The sequence below is a fragment of the Gymnogyps californianus genome, chromosome 3 (genome assembly GCF_018139145.2).
Source record: "Gymnogyps californianus isolate 813 chromosome 3, ASM1813914v2, whole genome shotgun sequence".
NCBI lineage: Eukaryota > Metazoa > Chordata > Aves > Accipitriformes > Cathartidae > Gymnogyps > Gymnogyps californianus.
The window spans coordinates 117053006-117071661 of NC_059473.1; the positions used below are offsets into that span (position 1 = coordinate 117053006).

General features: G+C 45.5%; 1 protein-coding gene across 1 annotated transcript in view; it reads right to left on the bottom strand.

Annotated features, from left to right (window-relative positions):
• The window catches only part of LOC127014548 (protein LYRIC-like), a 30877-nt gene extending 12490 nt beyond the window's left edge, over positions 1–18387 (bottom strand). The window contains exons 1-7 of the mRNA XM_050893980.1: positions 18262–18387; positions 18061–18156; positions 7916–7975; positions 6810–6900; positions 5275–5343; positions 3174–3389; positions 1642–1716 (exon numbers count right to left, since the gene is read on the bottom strand). Of these exons, the coding sequence (XP_050749937.1) occupies positions 1642–1716; positions 3174–3389; positions 5275–5343; positions 6810–6900; positions 7916–7975; positions 18061–18156; positions 18262–18387 (733 nt within the window). The remainder of the gene's footprint in view (positions 1–1641; positions 1717–3173; positions 3390–5274; positions 5344–6809; positions 6901–7915; positions 7976–18060; positions 18157–18261) is intronic.
• Between the last annotated feature and the right edge of the window lie 269 nt (positions 18388–18656).

Below are 18656 nucleotides of genomic sequence, written 5' to 3' on the forward strand. Positions count from 1 at the left end.
CCTTTAGCCCCTTTCTAAGGTCTGTACATAACAGACTAGTGTTTTCTTCATTTCTTTCATACACCAGATTTTTTTTCACATCTCTGATTTTTCCTTTCTTCCTTTCACCTAAAGAACTCCTTTGTTTATGCAGTTTTGCTCTGTATTGGCTTGATTTTTTGCTGCATAAATGCAGATGTTAACAAATATTTCTCCCTATTGAGTACTTGTACATGAGGAACTACTTGAATCCACTGATGCAGTGTGGGAAAACAGATGACAAAATATGGCGTGTATTATATTGACTACCATGTCTGGCTTTAGAAGCAAATTTCAGAGTTCTGGCTTACACCGCACATGCTGTTTTGAGCACGGATGTCTATCTATATGTATCTATGCTTGCCTTTAGCATCTCTAAAAGATCCAGGACCAGACTTTGCATTCATCAGCCAGTGGGACCTCCAGACAAATTTGAGTTTCTGGTAGGCAGAGAGTGTATGAACCAGGAGCACTCAGAGCCAGGCAGTGAGGACTGACAGTTGCAGAGAGGCAAAGTGAAAGCCAGAAACGAGGCTCAACATTAATGCAAAATCAGAAGATGCTCCATCCTCCTCAAGGCCATGCATGGAGAGGCTCAAGCTGAAAATCCCTCGCTATGCTGGAGAGGAAGCTGCTGGCTAGGTAGCCTCCACAGGGCCTCTCCAACCTGGGCGTTTGCTCCCTCCCTCAGTCTGAAATTCTCTGAATTTGCTGGTCATCAGAACTGTCCTGGTTTCGGCTGGGATAGAGTTAATTTTCTTCCTAGTAGCTGGTACAGTGCAGTGTTTTGGATTTAGTAGGAGAATAAAGTTGATAACACACTGATGTTTTCAGTTGTTGCTAAGTAGTGTTTATACTAAGTCAAGGATTTTTCAGCTTCTCATGCCCAGCCAGCGAGAAGGCTGGAGGGGCACAAGAAGTTTGGAGGTGACACAGCCAGGACAGCTGACCCAAACTGGCCAAAGGGATATTCCATACCATATGACGTCATGCCCAGTATATAAACTGGGGGGCAGTTGGCCAGGGGGGGCGGATCGCTGCTCGGGATCTAACTGGGTATCGGTCGGCGAGTGGTGAGCAATTGCATTGTGCATCACTTGTTTTGTATATTCTAATTCTTTTAGTATTATTATTGTCATTTTATTATTATTATTGTTATAATTATTTTTCTTCCTTTCCGTCCTATTAAACTGTCTTTATCTCAACTCACAAGGTTGGGTTTTTTTTGATTCTCTCCCCCATCCCACTGGGTGGGGGAGGGAGCGAGCGGCTGCGTGGTGCTTAGTTGCCGACTGGGGTTAAACCATGACAAGAACACAACAGAAACCTTCTGTGCGAGTAAACCTAACAGAGAAAGAATTTGCTGGGGAGGTAATATTTTTTTTATTTATTCCAAGATGAGACACGAGTTTGGAAAGCGCTCAATAAAACGTTCTGATGTCACTCCTTAAAATGCTGGTGCACTGGACTGCAGATGTGAGCAAGCTCTACAAGGGAGAGTGACTAATGAAATGTGGCTCCAAGGGAAAAGACTTATATGTAAGCAATGAGAGTACTTTTAAGCCAAGCATCTAAGAAAGCGATAGAAGAATTCAGATAGAAGTCCAAAGAGAGACCACTCACCTAACTCCCTGGACAGCTCTGATAACGTTCCAAAGGTCACAGGACAGGATTTTACTTCTGCAATATCCCATGTTCCTGCATTTAAAAAGCAAACAAACAGTAACCCAAAATGCGATGTCACATTCACAGCTGGCGACTGCAGTTTCTACCTGACACTCCCAATCTCATTACAGCCCTTCCATGTTCTCTCCATCCCAAGCCTGCAGCTGCTGCTGTTGCTGGAGAAGAATCAAGCAAGGAGAAAATATCTTGTATGGACAGAGAGAGTCCAGCCCGGTGGCCACGTACATATTCTCAGCCCTTCAAAGTGCATGTCACAACAGCATGGCACTTCTCTGGATTTAATCAATTCCTCACTCATCGGAACTGATGTTCCCTTTGTGCACAACTGGCAGAAGTTGTCATCATATGTTAGCTTGGAATTTGGCCTTTTGAAAGCATTTGAGTAAAAAATGGTACTAACGTCCTCCCTCCATCAACCCTATACTTTGCAAAAAAGGACTCTAGCAGAGAAAGCAACTCATGTAAGGGCAACCTAAGACCATTTTCTGAATCACCGGAGCACTGGATTACTGCTACTGAAGGTGAGTCATCATATGGCCTTATATACCAATCAATCCAGCCATCAAGCTTGATTTATCAGTGAGATTGTAATGAAAATCAAATGCTTTTGAAAATTAATCCAAAAGCAGTATTAACCACTTTAACTTTTACATCGTAACTCTCCTGCCCCACCAAAGAGTCAGGAAGAGAGATACAAAGAAAGATATAAAGGTCCAGTTACCACCTAGTTATTAATTATTGGTATTGCTCTAGAATCTACAGTATCACCCACAGTAGAAATACAACATGAGACATAACTTTGCCATAAAAATTAAACCATGATGGAAATGAAAAGTCATCAAATACCAGTGAGAGAGCTGATATCAGCGTCTCCTAATCTTTATGGCCTGGCAGTCCATCCCTTCACTGCTTTAAAGGTGTCTGAGGTTTTAGAGATGCAGTTTCCCACCTCCAGCTTATGTTACACAGAGAATGTCCCAACAGCACAACTGAGACCCAAAGTAGTTCTAAATGACCTTGTTTGGACACCAACAAGGCGTGAATCAGCTGGGAAGCCAGGCAAACTGTGTAGGTACAGCATAGCACTGACATGAACAGACTACTTCCAACTGTCAAATACCCAAACTGATTTAGGAATACCCTGCCTCATACTGCTTTGAAACACACAGATATACCCTGAAGCCTAACTCTGACCATGTGTGAGCATCCTTGGAAGGAAAGGCTTTGGTTGCAAAGGAACCAAACACTAAATACCTGTGGGTAGAAAACAACTTGCACCCAACAGGTAGTCTGCAACACAGAAGAAATTCCTGCCATAAAGACCCCTCTTTTCACATTGCTGGGAAATAAACAACAGCTAGCAGGGTTCAAAGGGGGTGGACAACACTGCGTGTGTGCAGGACGAATGTCAGCGGGGCTGTACTCCGCTGGATGCTTCCCCTCTGCAACGCTTGAATGTTGACACTCACCTACATTGGAGAAAACATCCTCTTCTGACCGGGAGGGCGCCGATTCTTCCCATATGGCTCCTGAGGCCTTCAGCGCGGTCCCACACTCTGCCTTGGCAATCAGAGCACCTTTTCCACCGCCACTGGTGTCCTCTGTGAGAGGCCACACCGCTCCCTTCTCATCCCAGTCAAAGGCTGGCTCAACCGCCGAGCTACCCAGGGATGCTCTGCTGGGGTCTTCTCGGGAATAAACATTATCACAGGGTCATCATTATTTTTAATTACAACAAAGAGTTTGTACAGGGGAAACAACAGAGCAAAGCCTGATCTAAACCCATCAGATGTAATGGCTATATTCCAACTGAAATTATTTACAGATACAATGACAGTAAAGCAGAGCCCCTGGGACACTGAAGCAGCAAACGTGAAGGCCATGTGAGAAGGAAGGCACCACACTGTCCAGCAATGAGTCCCACAGGAGATGACGCCATACCGCAGAGGCCTTGGGCATCCCTCCCTGACTGCAAGGGTAGCTCAAGGCCTCCAGAGTCCAGCTGGGGACCCAGAGCAGTAAAGGGAGAGAAAGAGAACAGCAGGACCTCCGAGGAAAAAGAAAGCAAACCTCTTGGATGTTGGTAGTTCAAGGCTGCTAGAGAAATCAGTGCCAGGCATATGGATATTATAAATAATCACAATTATCTCCAAATTCTTTTGTTCCAAAGGACTCCTAAAGGACTTTATGACTCCAGCCTTCAGAATAGCAAAGCATTTTCCTGGGGCTCTGGTGGGGAGGGGACCACTGCTGACATCAACCCCACCTTCACATACTTTAATGCTGCTGCTGCTGCTTCTTCCCTGCTAGGAAACAGCAATCAGCACTCAGCAGGGTTAGGGCTTCTCCCTGGAAGATCACATTTCACTGCTCTGTAAATGTCCATACTAACAGGACCACCACGATCACCTGGTTCAGCCTGCTGCACAACCCAGGCTCCAGGATTGCACCACGGACTGCTGGTGCTTCAACTGCGACTTGGTCTGCTGAGCTCCCTTCCCCTGGGTCAGCAAAGCACTTAACGCCTGCACGGGCTTAGTGTTAAACCATGCGTGGTCAACCTTCTGCACATGCAGCTGGCACCACTGATGCCAACAGGCCAACTTACATGAAGAAAGCCAAATGTGGACCCATCTACTTCGCTGGAGAGCAAGTAGAGACCTCAGCACCTTAAGCCCTTACAGACTGTCATGCAGATATTTAACTCCTGATAATCCAAGAGTTAAAAATCCAAACTCTTGATATTTAACTCTATATAATCCAAATGATAAAGTGGTCCCAAAATGTCTGTATATTTTTAGATTAAAATTTGCTGTTCACTTGCCCTTCAATTTTAGTAGAGCATCTGAGAGCACTTTAAGGTAGTCTTATTGCAGACAGTGCACAAACACCCACATTTATCCAGCTATGTCTCCCAATTCCAAACTTCTATCTTAGCTTCTAAATTACTCTAATATATTAAACTTACAGGTTTCTCTATTATATTGATCATCATTTCCAAATGCCTTAATTCCATGACCTGCTTTCATACAGCAGTTATAACATAATGAGTAGAAATGTATATAGGCATAGGTGCATGGCAGACACTTTGAAATCCCCAGAGGAAAAATGTGGAGTGAGCACAAAGCATTTTTTCATTTTGTCTCATTAGGATAAGAGTATATGCCCGTTTTATAGTTGTTTACTCTGGGCAGGCCTGGATTAAAGAACCTGTTTGGAACTGAGCAAATTACACAGGTTTTTATACATCCATTATCAGAACACTTCTGTCAAGTCACGCAAAAGTAACTAATCCACATTACACCAAGCCTTTAGCAGATCTCAGATCTAACAGACATTTGCTTCCCAAGTCCTATGGGTAATGCTATGTGTTTTAATGAAAGCCTGGAGCAAAAGGCAAGCTCCCAAGTAAGAGCTCCCAAAGCTGTCTTTTCCTTAAGTAAACAGCCTAAGTATGTGCAAAGATTTTGCTGCCAAATGACGAACAGAGCAAACAGAAAGATGCTGGGAAGTGAGAAGGGGTGACAAGCCCAGCCAGATCAGGTGTGTAAATTGAGCCTGTACCTTTACCTTTTTGTTTCAGTCTTTCCTTCCTTAAGTGTCTCTTTTCTCGGCTGCTGATCTTGGTCTGCCAAACTCCTACAACAGAGAGCAAAGTTCATTTTTAAGCTAACAAGAAACTTCCTTTACTGCCTCTATTGCTTAGCACCAAGGTAAATAGCTATCTGATAGTTTCTGACGCTGGCTGTAAAAGTGGCATCAGGGCAGCGAGTGCTGCCCCAGTCTCGCGCAGCATCTCCCCTGCGTGCAGCCTTTGCTGTCTCTGCAGAAATGTGTTACATAAGAAATCCCCATCACAAACCCGTCTGTCGTGTGTCCTGACTCATGTAACTGCACATATTCTTCTGTCCTTTGTGTCAGCCTGATGTGACACCCCTTTCCCTTGAGGGAGGTGTCACAACAGAGTATCAACTGCCTTGTACATCTGACAGCGGAAAGAAGTTCATGAAAATCTTAACCGTCACACAAGGCTTCACTTTACTGGCTTTCTCTAGCTCCGAACATACCCTAGGACTTGTTCTGCGATGTGGAGACCCTCTGCCATGCAGCTGATGTCCACACACTTTCATTCACACTGATGGGGCCACGTTCTGCCTCCATCCATGCTCTCCATGACCCAAGAAGTCAGGGAAGGGACTGGCACAAATGGTTAATAAAGGAAAAAACACAGTCCTTGGATTTCACCGAGACAAACACTTTCTTTCTCTGAAGCATCCTTGAATAACACGTGAAATGGTTCAGCTGGCTCATCTGTTCAAAAAACTAAACATCCCTTTGAAGAAAGCCTCTGCTGTTTCCCCTTGTCCTCCAGCAGCCTTGGAGGCACTCTGCTCCTGACACAAGGGCCCACGGGGAGGACTCCGGTCCAACAGCAGCGAGGGCTTCTCTTGCTCTCACCACCACACTAATCACATTATCATCTTTTAAGCCCAGAAAAGCTTAGAATGTGTTGTTTTCAATATGACCCTTGGTGGGGGGAGGCGGAGAGGGGCTCATGGGATGCAATGTATTTCCCAATGAAATTCTAGCTGCCTGAGGCTTGCTAGCCTCTGCCAGATTTCTCTGCAGATTTGCTTGCAACCAAAGATCTTGGCTCTGTTCACGGGCATGCTAGAAATTGGCTGTATATTACCCCAGCACCTTTACCAGCCTCAATCATGGGCAAAACAAAACACTACCTGGGAAGACCACAGCTTCTGCTGTGTATCAGCATGGCAGAGGCTACAGGATAGAAGAGCATGAAGACAGGACCCTGCTACCCACTGGACCTCTAGCCACTTCAGAGATGCTTCCTCATCTGCAGATTTGCCATCCCTGTGAATGCGGTAAGGACCCGAGAAGTGTGGCAGGAAAGCACACGGTCCCTGTTCACGTAGGTACACGCAGTAAGGAGCGGATGATAGAAATAGCTCTCAAACTGGCAATTTTTCTCAATAACACAGAACACTAGAATAGTAGAGAAGACCTCCCTTTTGAAATATTTCATGCCATGTTATTATTGGGTAATATAAATCAGATAACAGAAGAACCAGATCTTTTGTTACCTTCCTCCTCTTGCAGTTTGTCTTTTTCCACAGAAAGCAGATCTTTTGGCACTTCCTTGTCTGAGCACTGGGCTTTCCTCTTCTTCTTAGGCTACAGTATACAGGAGATACATGGCAGAAAGATAAACCAGGTATTTGTTACATTTCATCTTGGAGAAAAAAAGAGTCAGGGCAATAGTTTTGAAACGGAGATCACATGGTGGTACTCAGAGAGAGCAGTAGGTCGCTGGAGTCTTTAAGTGGGTGCAAAAGTCTTCCTGAGCAGATTTTATTGCAAACTCCAAACCAATGAATGCTATAGCTTTTGGCCTACAAAATTTGACTTATCTGCTAGGTTAGAAAGCTCATATTTTAATTTAGGCACCTGCTCTATAGTAAGATTTGCATTCATCATTCCGAAGTCCTAATTTTCTTCCTATAAAGGAGGAAAACCTAAAATTATTTACCCACTTTACAATCAGCAATGCTGAAATCAAGAATTAGGACCCTGCCTATGCTTAACCAAAAAAATCCCCATGGAACAGCCTATTTTTAATGAAGGTATCTGTAGTTTACACTAATCTGAAAGGGCACAGCAGTGGCCGAGGCCATTTTCGTATGGCTTGGTGAAACAGTAGAGCTAACCTTAAGCTTTCAATTTTGAATGTTCTAGTTCTAACACAGCGGTTCTTGACTTTTCCAAGGTGGGATACTCCTGCCAGGAACACGCTTCCCTGCCCAGGCTGGGGGGTGCTCCTCACTTGGACGTGTCTGTAAAGCACGGACACTTTCCTCCACACCAGTACAAGTGCTCAATGCCCAAGAGAAAACCCTTGCCCAGACCTAAGGAAATGTCCTGTGTCAGAGCTGGAACCAAAATACAGGAGATTCCAGCTCCCACTTCTGGGCTTGGACCATGAGACCATCCCGCTTCTGGTGGCAGTGACAAGCACCACAGCGTGACTATGCCGGAGAGTTACTCAGTCTTATGTTCCTAAGTCATCTCTTAAGTGCTCCAACAACAGGAACAACTAATTATCTTTAAAAGGGACTATCAAATAAGGAACATTCTTAAAACAAGTGTCTCTTGAAAGATTATACATAAGCTCTAAAACTCTTACTGGTACCTTGAGGAGCTTTTTCTCTCTGGTGTTGGCTGATGTTACAAGCTGGCCATTCACTGGAACCTAGAAGACGGACAGTAAAAAACGCATTATGGAATTTGTATGTCCATGTGTGTGTATCTGTAAATATATATATGCATACAATTATTTTAATATGTTCCTATAATACATATGATAGGCTGAAAGACACAGCTAAATAACCCCCAGTACAAATCTGGGCTAGAATTTGTGGCCTTGTTCCAATCTGAGTTAATTTATTCCAAATCAATTAGTGTTAGCTAAGCCTTTATGAATGTAAATCCAGAAACCCCACATAGATTTATTCCAAAACAGACATATTTGTGGTTTATCCTAAGATTTATCTAGGATCAAAGTTGTTTTTCAAATAGGGTAAGCCTGTCTTAAAAAAGCAGCATAGACAGGAGAAGGCTTATTTTAATTCTTGTTTACTGGTTGGGGTGGACCTTATGTTCCCCCTCAAGTGTATCCGACCAATTAAAAGAATAGCTTTCATCCTCCCTAGACCCTGTAAAGTAAACCATGAAAGTTTAAGGACTTTCCAAATTACAGTTTGATTAATGTCTCGGCTGTCTCAGAATTCACTGGCAATGGCCAACCTCCAGCTACAGGGGTGGGAGGGTGTAAATCTGCAGCTGAGACAGCAAGGGCTGTGCCAGCAAGGGCCACTGCACGCTACACAGCATTGAAGAGAAGGCAGACCCCCCTCCTACAGGTGCCTCTGTTTCCCCCTGACACGCACAGGAGCATGTTGCTGAATGTATGGTACTCCTCTCCCGTGCCCGGCTTGCCCTCCTTGTGCAATGCAACCCCTGTTCAGCGCTGCCCAGGTTTCCTTCAGTCCCATCAGACCCGTTGGGCTGCTGAGCTGAACCCAAAGCTTACAGCAGGGAGCCCGACCCAGGCTGTCACCGTAGTCCCTGATCCATCCTCCACCTCTGCCTGGGGCAAGAGGCAACAGGGAGCCCCGATGCCTGGCAGGTGAAGGCAGCCCTGCAGGGAGCAAAACCTCTGGGTGCAGCCCAGAGCTGTCCCCTTGGCATCAGGAGACAGCGGGCACCCTCTCACAAGCTGGTGATGAAGGGGCTTCAGGTGCCCGCAGTCCTTTTGGCGAAGGGAAGACTGCTGACGCTTTCCACCATCTACTCCTCCTCCCCACCCTCACAAGTCAACTCTGTTCCCGAGACACTGTGGCAGAGTTTAACCACATGCACGCTAGAAGATGAAACCTGCTCTGATTCAGCTGCAGAGGAGCGGTACCCGCTCTGCGCTGTCACAGATGCCGTTGCAGGGCTGAAGAATAACATGTACAACTAATGAAAAAGAGAGATAGAACTCAGCATGCTCTGTGAAACACTGTATGGTAAATCAGGAAAGCTAAAACCTGGGTTTTTTTTAAAAAAAAAGGCTCACTGGGTGGCCACATCCCTTTAGGCAACGGGGACACCACCCCAGATGTGACAGGCAAAGACTCAGAGCCACCTTGTGACGGGCGAGATTACAGCTCTCACACGGCCACACGGGAACATAAGGAAACTCTTTTCCACAGAGCAACAAGTTTTTGTGTTATCCCAAAGGCACTCCGAAACATCATCAGGACTTGAAGCAGCTTCTTCCGAGAGATGAACCAGAGTTACTTCTTAGACACCAAAAAAATAATCTCTGCTGACGTTTGCAATGATTAGTTACCAGCAAATAAAACCCTGCGGGTGATTGCCCATGCCTGTCCCCAGCAAACCCAGCAGGGCTGCAGTCCTTCAGCCTGTTAATGCTTAGCTCTTTGGTATTTTGGAGATTTTAGAGCTATTTTTCACAAGTCTCAGAAAGGTCTGATTTGAAGTGCATGTTAAAGACAGCATGACAGGCACCTGCATGCTGGCAAATGCTTCATCCCTGGAGGTGCTTGCTTGGAAACCTGGACCAGTTACAAGCTTGTGGTGGACAAGGGTGTAGCATGGACTTAGCAGGCTGGCGTTCAACTGACACACCGCAATTATTAGGAGGGGAAGCCCCAAAATTGCAGACTTTGCAACATACCACTCTGAACACAGAGACAACACTGATTCTGGGTTTTCCAGTAAAATATCACAGTAACAGGAGCCAAAATCCCTGCATGATTACATCAGTAATCCCACCAGCTTCAAATTATAAGCTTAAACCAAGTGGTCCACATCTCTTTCATTTCCCTTAGCTGTCAATTGTAAACAATATAATTGTTTACAATTATATTCTTCTGAACATTCACTAACAAAATAATTACTTCTGTCTTAAAACCCAGCAACGTTTTGTAATAGTCAGCAAGGCCATCTTTGTTTTTTCCCACGGGCAGTCATCTCTCTTCTGAGACTCTCAGGTTCGTTTACTAGAGACACTCCATAAACCCCACCACAAAACAGACCATTTTCCATATCCTGCTCTGCTCAAGGAAAAAATCCCACTCTGCCTGCAGCAGGGAGGGAAGCAGCCTCTCACATAGGATGGGAGACATAACATAGTAAACCAGGGGAATTTTGGTGAAAATTTGAACCATTTAGATATGGAAGATCTTGCACTTACACTATTCCTTCTTTCTCAGCATATGCTTCTGTCCAATTGTGTGAAAATACAAATAGATCATGTCTTAGTGAACAACAATCCCTATGCAATATAAAATGTTGGGGCGGGGACGACTTTCTACTATATGACACAGGACTTCAGGAAAACTGAATTTTTTGGGATGAATACAAGAAGGGATCATTAGGGGAAGCCACATAACATGTAAGCGCAATATTCCTTTCCAATCTCAACAAACCCTGGTGATTTCCCAGTTCTCATAATGAATCACCATTTTCTAAAGGCTGGACCTCCCAAATTAAGGCACTTTCAGCAAGACTGCCACCATCAGCAACAGAAACAGCAACGCCAACTTATGAGGCAAGGAGGAGGATGCTTTTTTGCTTTCTTTCCGACACACACAGAGGGTAAGAGACATCCCACCTCCTGTTAGCCTCTCTTTACATCAAGATGATTCTGCAAGCATGAGGGACTACACGCAGAGATGAGGAGGTGTCAAGATTAAGGACATGCAACTGTCTTCCTCCCCCAGGCTGCCATAAGTAAGCACAGCCCGAGGCTGTACAGAGCCCTCACAGAGGCAAGGAGAACTCCAGAGGGAAAATGTTGAGTGCAACAGAGAATTAGGGAAGATGCAAACTGTATTGGCTCTGACAGACTTGTCTCAGCTGGGGCAGGATCATGTTCCTGTATCTCTCCATACAAATGACAGCAAGCAAGAAGCTGGAAAAATTGCAGTGCTTTGTTTTAATGCTTTGCCAATCTGACTGCTGTATACTTTTACCAGACAAGCACAACATTTCCTACTTAAATGATATTTCATCTGCTAGGCAAACATCCCTCTTTCTCTCCATCACTGACTAAGAGGTTAAAAATACACTGTTGAATGTCATTTACTATATCCCAGGGGTCTTCATGCTGACTGACCAGCTATTCAGCCCTAAGTACCTGCCTGGGACTCCTGAACCTTGTTGCATCCTTCCTAATGAGCAGCTGAGTGCAAGAAAAATACCAAACCTGACCACTGACTGATGATCACCAAAGAGCCCACCACTCCGGTGACGCTCTTCTTTCAAACCTGAAATATCTCTTGCTTCTCCACCATCCTTCAGTAATAGCAGCAACGCCCTTCCTTTCATCACCAAGCATTTTTACTGAAGTTCAACTTCCTTTCAGTGGAAAGGTATTATTCTAGCCTGACCTTTTGTATTAAATCCTGCCTTTATCCAACCCCTTTTGAGGCAGTAAGCTGGCTGTATGGCTGAGGACCCCCACCCTACCCTATTCTTCCCTTTCGAAGCCCTTAGGATACAGGATTAGTCATGCCTCTTTATCATGTCGTTTGGCCATTCTGAAAAGGAAACAGGAATTTTCATGATTTTATTGCACTTAACCTAATGGACTCATTAAAGAGAAATTAATTTTGTGAGGGTAATTTTCTTCTTAATGAAAAATGTAGTTTCGTACAGGGAGAACACATTTAAACCCGCCACATTAAGTGTATAAAGTCATCAGTGCAATTCCAAATACATTAAATATATGCAGAGAAACAGAAGCAGGACTTTTAGTGGAATCAGACTTAGCATATTAATTTCTACTCACATTCTGTGGAACAATAGAAAGATTATTTTTAGTTCATGGCCATTTGGTTCATGACCCAGTGGAACAGGATTTCCCCCACACCCCCTGCCTTTTTTCCCTTTTTATGTAACCTAAGGTTATATTTCTGATGATTGCTCTGAAACCTTTATTCTCTTGAGCTAGCATTTAATTTATTTTATGCTGTTAATATAGTTCTACATAAAGTCACAAAAAAAGAAGGCAAAGTGATAGGTCTTCAAATGTTAAGAAATACTGGGTTTAGTCATTAATATATAAACCGTGTATTCGAAGCCATAAAACTGTACCCCTAGACTCTTACCTTTATGCATTTCAATAGTTTCATAAGACTAGTCATTTTTACGAAACCAAACACCTTTTTAAGTGTCTATCAGATCAGGAAGCCTGTTTTCAAACCTCAGTGCCACCAAGTGGTTACAGGATTAATTAAAAATTATGTGAACATTAGCTTCAGGTTCACTAACTGCCCTTTGTCCCACTTGGGGAAGCTGCTTAAAATTGCCTTTCTTAAGAAGGCATGCAAAGGCTTCCCCAGTAGAGGGACACTAGGACAAAATAAACTCAGCATACGAAACCCAAGGGGAGCTATTATATGCTTCGTACATTGGAAATCAGGGAATTCATTTAAGTACATGAATAAAGATTCAGAACATTGCTTTCAGCTACCACTTTCAGAAAACTCGAATTAAGTGGGTTGGACACTGGAAATGAAAGGAAGCAAAACTACCCTACTCTGGTAGGGGGTCTGTGAACACAAAACCATTTCCAGATTTAAGAAATACTTCAATTAAATTGTTTCCTAGTGCTCATTTCCAGTGCAAAAACTAAATTTTTTTTTTCACCTTATACTATACCACAAGATAAATGTGGTGGACTTAGGCCAAAAGGCTACACTGGTACAGCAAAAGCAACGCCAACATGCACTAAATTAAAAAAAGGGGGGGGGGGGGGGGGGGGGGGGGGAGAAAAGAACAAAAAGAAAAAGACTTTCTAACCAGGGCACTAAATAACGTCCCTGAAACATGCTGCGTTACTACTGAACAAGGTATCACTGCACTCTTCAGCTTTCTCAGTAGACCTTCAACAAGCTGAAAACTGAGCAGGAAGTCTTCATCTCTCTCTGCATCCTCTGGAAGACCTGGTCTTTGCTCCCTACACTACGCACTATGAGTCGGATATTTGCAATACCACTTGCAGTCTGAGTTTGCTCTCTGAAGACGGGTTCTTCTCTCCTGTGCACAGAAGCACAGGCTCAGCCACAGGGTAACAAACCAGAGCGCTGCTGTGGCCAGCCAACAGCGTGGATTGCTCCATCAGCAGACAATGAGCCATCTGCATGACAAACGCGTTGGGAAATAAAGCAGCACACTGAGTTTCATTAATTCTGAATCAGATTTTCAGAAATGGAAGTAGACATCCTGGCCAGTCTGGCTTTGCCACATGGTCCTGTGCCAATGATGGACTTCAGCCTGCGAGACACATTTCCCAAACCAATGGGAACCAGGTGAATGGGAAAGGACAAGCCTGCATTTGTCAGAGGAGAAAGGATGGGGTTTAGGCAGACCAACAGTCCACCAGAGAGACAGGAGGGCACAAGCTTTAAAGAAAATTACTCATTCAGTCCTAATAGCTAAGGAAAGGATAACACAATGGCAGTTTCTGCCAAGGTGACAATGGGAAGACACAAGAACATATTGGGTTCGTTAGCAAAGGAAACAGGTTCTTCATGCATGGTAGAAGAACATAAAGGCACTTCTTTGGGCCATGCCCGCTGACAACACTACACACATGTACCTTCAAAGGAGAGGGAAAAAAGAGCAGCAGCTTGGGTTTTGATCAATATTGTAGATATTAATCACCTCATTATTAATAGCTATTATTGATACGCATTAATACAAAGTTTTCCCTGACAAAATCACTTCAGACAAATGTGTTCCCAGTAGGAAAGAAGAGTCTGTTGGAAGGGAAAATTACACAGGAAACACACGCAATGAATAGACAGAATTATATGGGAAATACGCACTGGGAATATGTGAAATTTTTCCCTTCGTTTAAGGCGCCTTGCAAAGGAAAGAAAGAGGTGGTGCCCCCATCAAGTGGATGCTCCAAGAACCTCACGAAAAGGATCTGAGCCATCAGCACAGAAACCCTGTTCCTCTGCACATATTCCCAGGGATGAAGTTGTCTGTAGGAACCCCTTGAGCACTAACAGGTAACAAATACAGGCTGATGACAAGTAGCACGAGCCAGAACTGCAGTTGTAGCCATTCAAATCCGAAGGCAATTCCAAGAGAAAAATTAGAGAAGCAGCCTATGCTGCTACGTTACATATCCTCCCGCTGGCCAGCCTTCCCAGGATACACGAGAGGCCATATATAGCAGCCATAAATATGGGGAGCTGACAGGTACCTGCCTCAGCTCAGCTGCTCTTTATCATCTGACGAGATGTCTGGGGAAAGACAGAAGAGTTTCCCCAGCATGAGCGGATTAAAACCACCGTTGCAAGGAAGGATGAAGAAATCAGTTTCCTGGGATTTGCTATTCTAATTAATTAGAGCAGCATTACAACAAGGGATCAAGGCTCCATTTTAAGGAGGCAATTATCAAACCCTAACACCTTCCAGGATACTTACGAAATCAATTCTCATCCAAGACAGCTGTATGAAAATAATTGTGCAACTGTGTTGCATTGGCATGAAGAGTACCGTATAACCTGAAAAGGTAGGAGAAAAGGTCTATCTGCGTACCTCTGGAGCTGAGGGGATTGATCTTTAGTTCTGGTGCTGTTAAGCCACCCCTGCAAGAGGCAAAAAGTATCTCCAGTTTATAAAGACACTTCTAAAAAGCAGAAAGCTTCCTTTTGGGATGTATCAGATGCTTCTGTGCAAAAAGCTCTTCTTTTGAACTGACCAATTTGCAGAACAACCCAAAAACTCTGAATAAACATAGACACTAAAACTCAACAGCAATCCTGTTCAAATCAGTTGGCCTCCAGGAAGTCTTGTTAGCAATTTCCTAAAAGACTCTTTATTAGGGAAAAGGCTATCCTGAAAAAGACTAAGCACCCTGCAGCATCATTTCTAGAGATTTTTTTGTGTATGACAACAGCCAGAATGTAACTTGTTATGTGTGATGCATAATGAGATCACATTCAAAACGTGCTTGTATGATTGTGTTGAGGCCATGCATCCATTTGAACAAAGTTTGTTCAACAGACTTATTTCACATGGGCTGTGAAAGCAATTCAGACTGGCTCTCACAGCGCACAGCCTGCTGTGAGACTAGATATCACTCCATCCTGTTACTCTGCTATGCGTGAAGTTAACAAGTAGTGAGATGAAAGGCTTGAGAGCTGCCTGCCAGCAGCACTGGCATTGGGAGAGGCTAACATAGTCGTGCACTGTTGCATTTTAGTGACTTGGACCTGGGAAGGATTTGGATGGAGGTGGCTGGGAGGGCTGGGCTGTGGCTGGGGGCTGCAGGCTGGGAAGGAGCCCCGCAGAAAGCTGAGGGCACGCTGCACCCTCCAGCAAAGGCACGCTGGGCAGGCGCTGGCTGCCTATTGCTACGGGGGATAGGGGCACACAGAGGACAGGAGATCAGTCCCGCATCAGAGGAACTGCAGCCCTCTAAGAGCAGACTCCCCGGGAAGGCAGTCTCACAGCCCACCCATGGGGCAGCGGCTGGGAACCACCGGCAGACACGCATTCCCAAACTGAAAAAATAATTAACCGCCTAGTTTCTTTTAATTAAGATCTTGACTTATCCACCACTCCAGGATATGCAGATGTTTGGCTCCTGGGATGTATCAACACACCTGAGCACTGGAGGCGATTCATCTCTTGGCTTCATACCTCAGCAGGCAGCAGAGAGGGGCTCCCATCCTGTAATACCTGCGCATCCCAGCTCATGGCATTGGCCATGTCTATGGATGGAAGACTTTGTTATTAATAATATCTCTGATGCTGCCTTGGTAGAGATTTTCATATGCAAATTTTGGCATATTAAAGGTGTTCTGCTGTTCTGGCATCCTTGCATCAGCTAAGCGCCAAAGCAGCATGCAGCATTTTACACTTATGTAAGGAGATAAAGGTTTTGCCTCAAGGATATGATGTTCCAAAGACAGAGATAACATGATGGGAAATGACAAGGAGCAGTGGAGAAGGGGGGGTAGGAAAAAGAAAACAAAAGAGACAAATAGAGAAGAGAAAGGGCAGGGTACTGTCACGGGAGGACAAGCCTGATTTTTTCATTTCAGCATGTAAGATGTTTTCCCTGGGTTATCTTTCTTTAGGATCTTTCAAGTTATTTTTCTTGATCATCCTCTTCTCATCCTCCACCTCCTTAGGACCATATTTTGGCTCCTCTGCACTTACAGAATAATCAGTGGATATCATAAAAAGGACGATGTTACTCTGTACAAATGAGACTGCTAAAGTCCGGCCCCTAAAGAGTAGGAATCGCTCAGTGCAGCAAAAGATGAGATTAATGATAGAAACTGCAGATGACTATAAACAAATTTATCCCTTCAGTTTATCTCTTCCTCCTCTTCTCTGGTTTCTGTTATTCAGGCCTGTGAGGTACAGCATCTCTGGTCAGAAAATATCTATCCAAATCAATGTCTTCAGCTTGAACAAATAACCCCGCCACCATTACAGCACCAGGCCCGTCTCTGACAACAACGTGGATGTCCACCCCTTTCTGTCCTGCACGGCCTCCAATAACTGGTGGCTCTGCAAAATTTTAATTCGTTCTGCAGCCAAGTCAAGTTATCTAGTATTGATGAGTATAAAGGTATAATAAAATTACTGAAATCCCTCTTCATCCTTTGACACGGGCAGTTCTGTTCGGATTGCTTTTTGATTTAATTGTTCTTTACTAATTCAGGGATACCTATGCTGTCGGGCCAAGATTCTGCTCTCACTGATGAAAGACAAAATACCCTAAAATGGAATAGCCTATTAAAATATAACTATAATACAACTAAAAGTTAAAATTTCCACAACAAAATAATAAAACCCTGAAAACTAGTGTTATGATGGAAACCCCAACATATTTGTGTTCATGAAGAACAAAACCACTTATTTTATAGCCCACCTAAAAAAAAACCCTGCAAATTAATTTTGTTTTTCTTTCTCAGAAGTCAGACCTAGGAGATACTAGTAACAGATAAAAATGTTCAGAAATGCGTGATTTATTAATTTTAAGTACGTACTTACTTATGTTCCATATTGCAATACCTTGGTGAAATTGTTTTCTGTAATTTATGCTGAGATTTTCTGCTACGGACAGTTTATAGCAAGTCAAAGCGACACAATCATGACAATGTCATATGGAAACTTCATCGCAGTGCATCATATCAAACTCACAACATAGATTCAACAAGGTGGCCATGGTCATCAGCTCACAGCTACTAGCAATAATAATGAAACTCTGATTCAGAGTAAATATACATTATTAGCACATTGTATTAACACCATAGCAGAGACAGTATACTTGCATCCTCCTTAATACAATGGACATATTAACTGGAGTTTTCTTAACTCCCTGCAAACAGGATCAAGCCCATATGGAGTTACGGTGTTAGACAAAGTGGCAGAAGAAAGGCCAATACCAGCAATCCCAGGCCAGGTGCTCTAGCAACCTGCTGCCTTGCACTGTAATCTTGATGCCACCACAGGGCTCAGAGAGGAATGCTGAGGCCCCTAACCCCTAAACCACCCAAAGAGCTTTGGGACGCTGAATCTGTAGGCAGGACAGGCTGCCCGGGCGCCCAGGATGGGATCGGGATGGCGGGGCTGGGAGCAAGGGGTGCACCCCGGGCTGCCCGGCGGGGCTGCAGAGAGCAAGACAGGCAGGAGGAAAAGATGCTGGGGAGGAGAGAGGGAAGGATGCTCGTCCCGGGGAGATCCCTGTGCCGGGGGCGGGCAAGGAGCGCACCCCGCCGCCGCCCTTACCTGCGCCGTGCGCCTTTGTTCCTCCGGCTGCCGCGCCGGCAGCGCCCCGGCCGCCCGGCCGCCGGCCCCCGCGGGGCCATCCTCCTCCTCCTCCTCCTCTTCCTCCTCCTCCTCCTCCTCCTCCTCCTGCGCCTCCCCGGCGGCGCGGCGGCGGCGGCGGGGCCTCGGCGCGGCCCGGCCGCGTCGCAGCCCCCGCAGGACCAGCAGCGCCGCCGCCCCCAGCACCAGCGCCGGCCAGAGGAGAGCCAGCAGCCGCCCCGGCAGCCCCGCCGCCGCCGGCACCAGCTCCCCCGCTCCCAGCGCCAGCCGCACCGCCGGCCCCAGCATGGCCGCCCCCGGGGCCGCCGCCGCCGCCGCCGCTCCCCCCGGGGGGCGGGGAGGGGGATGCTGCGCTCCGCTCCGCACCGCTCCGCTCCGCACCGCTCCGCACCGCCGCGCACGGAAAGTTGGTGCCGGAGCCGCGCTGGCTGCCGCAGCCAGGAGCGGGCACCAGTGCGGGTGCGGAGCCGGGCCGGGCGGGGGGACCGGCTGGTCGAGGCGGAGGATGGGGCGGGGGGGGGGGGGTACGGGGGGGCGCGGACACGTCTGTGCTTACG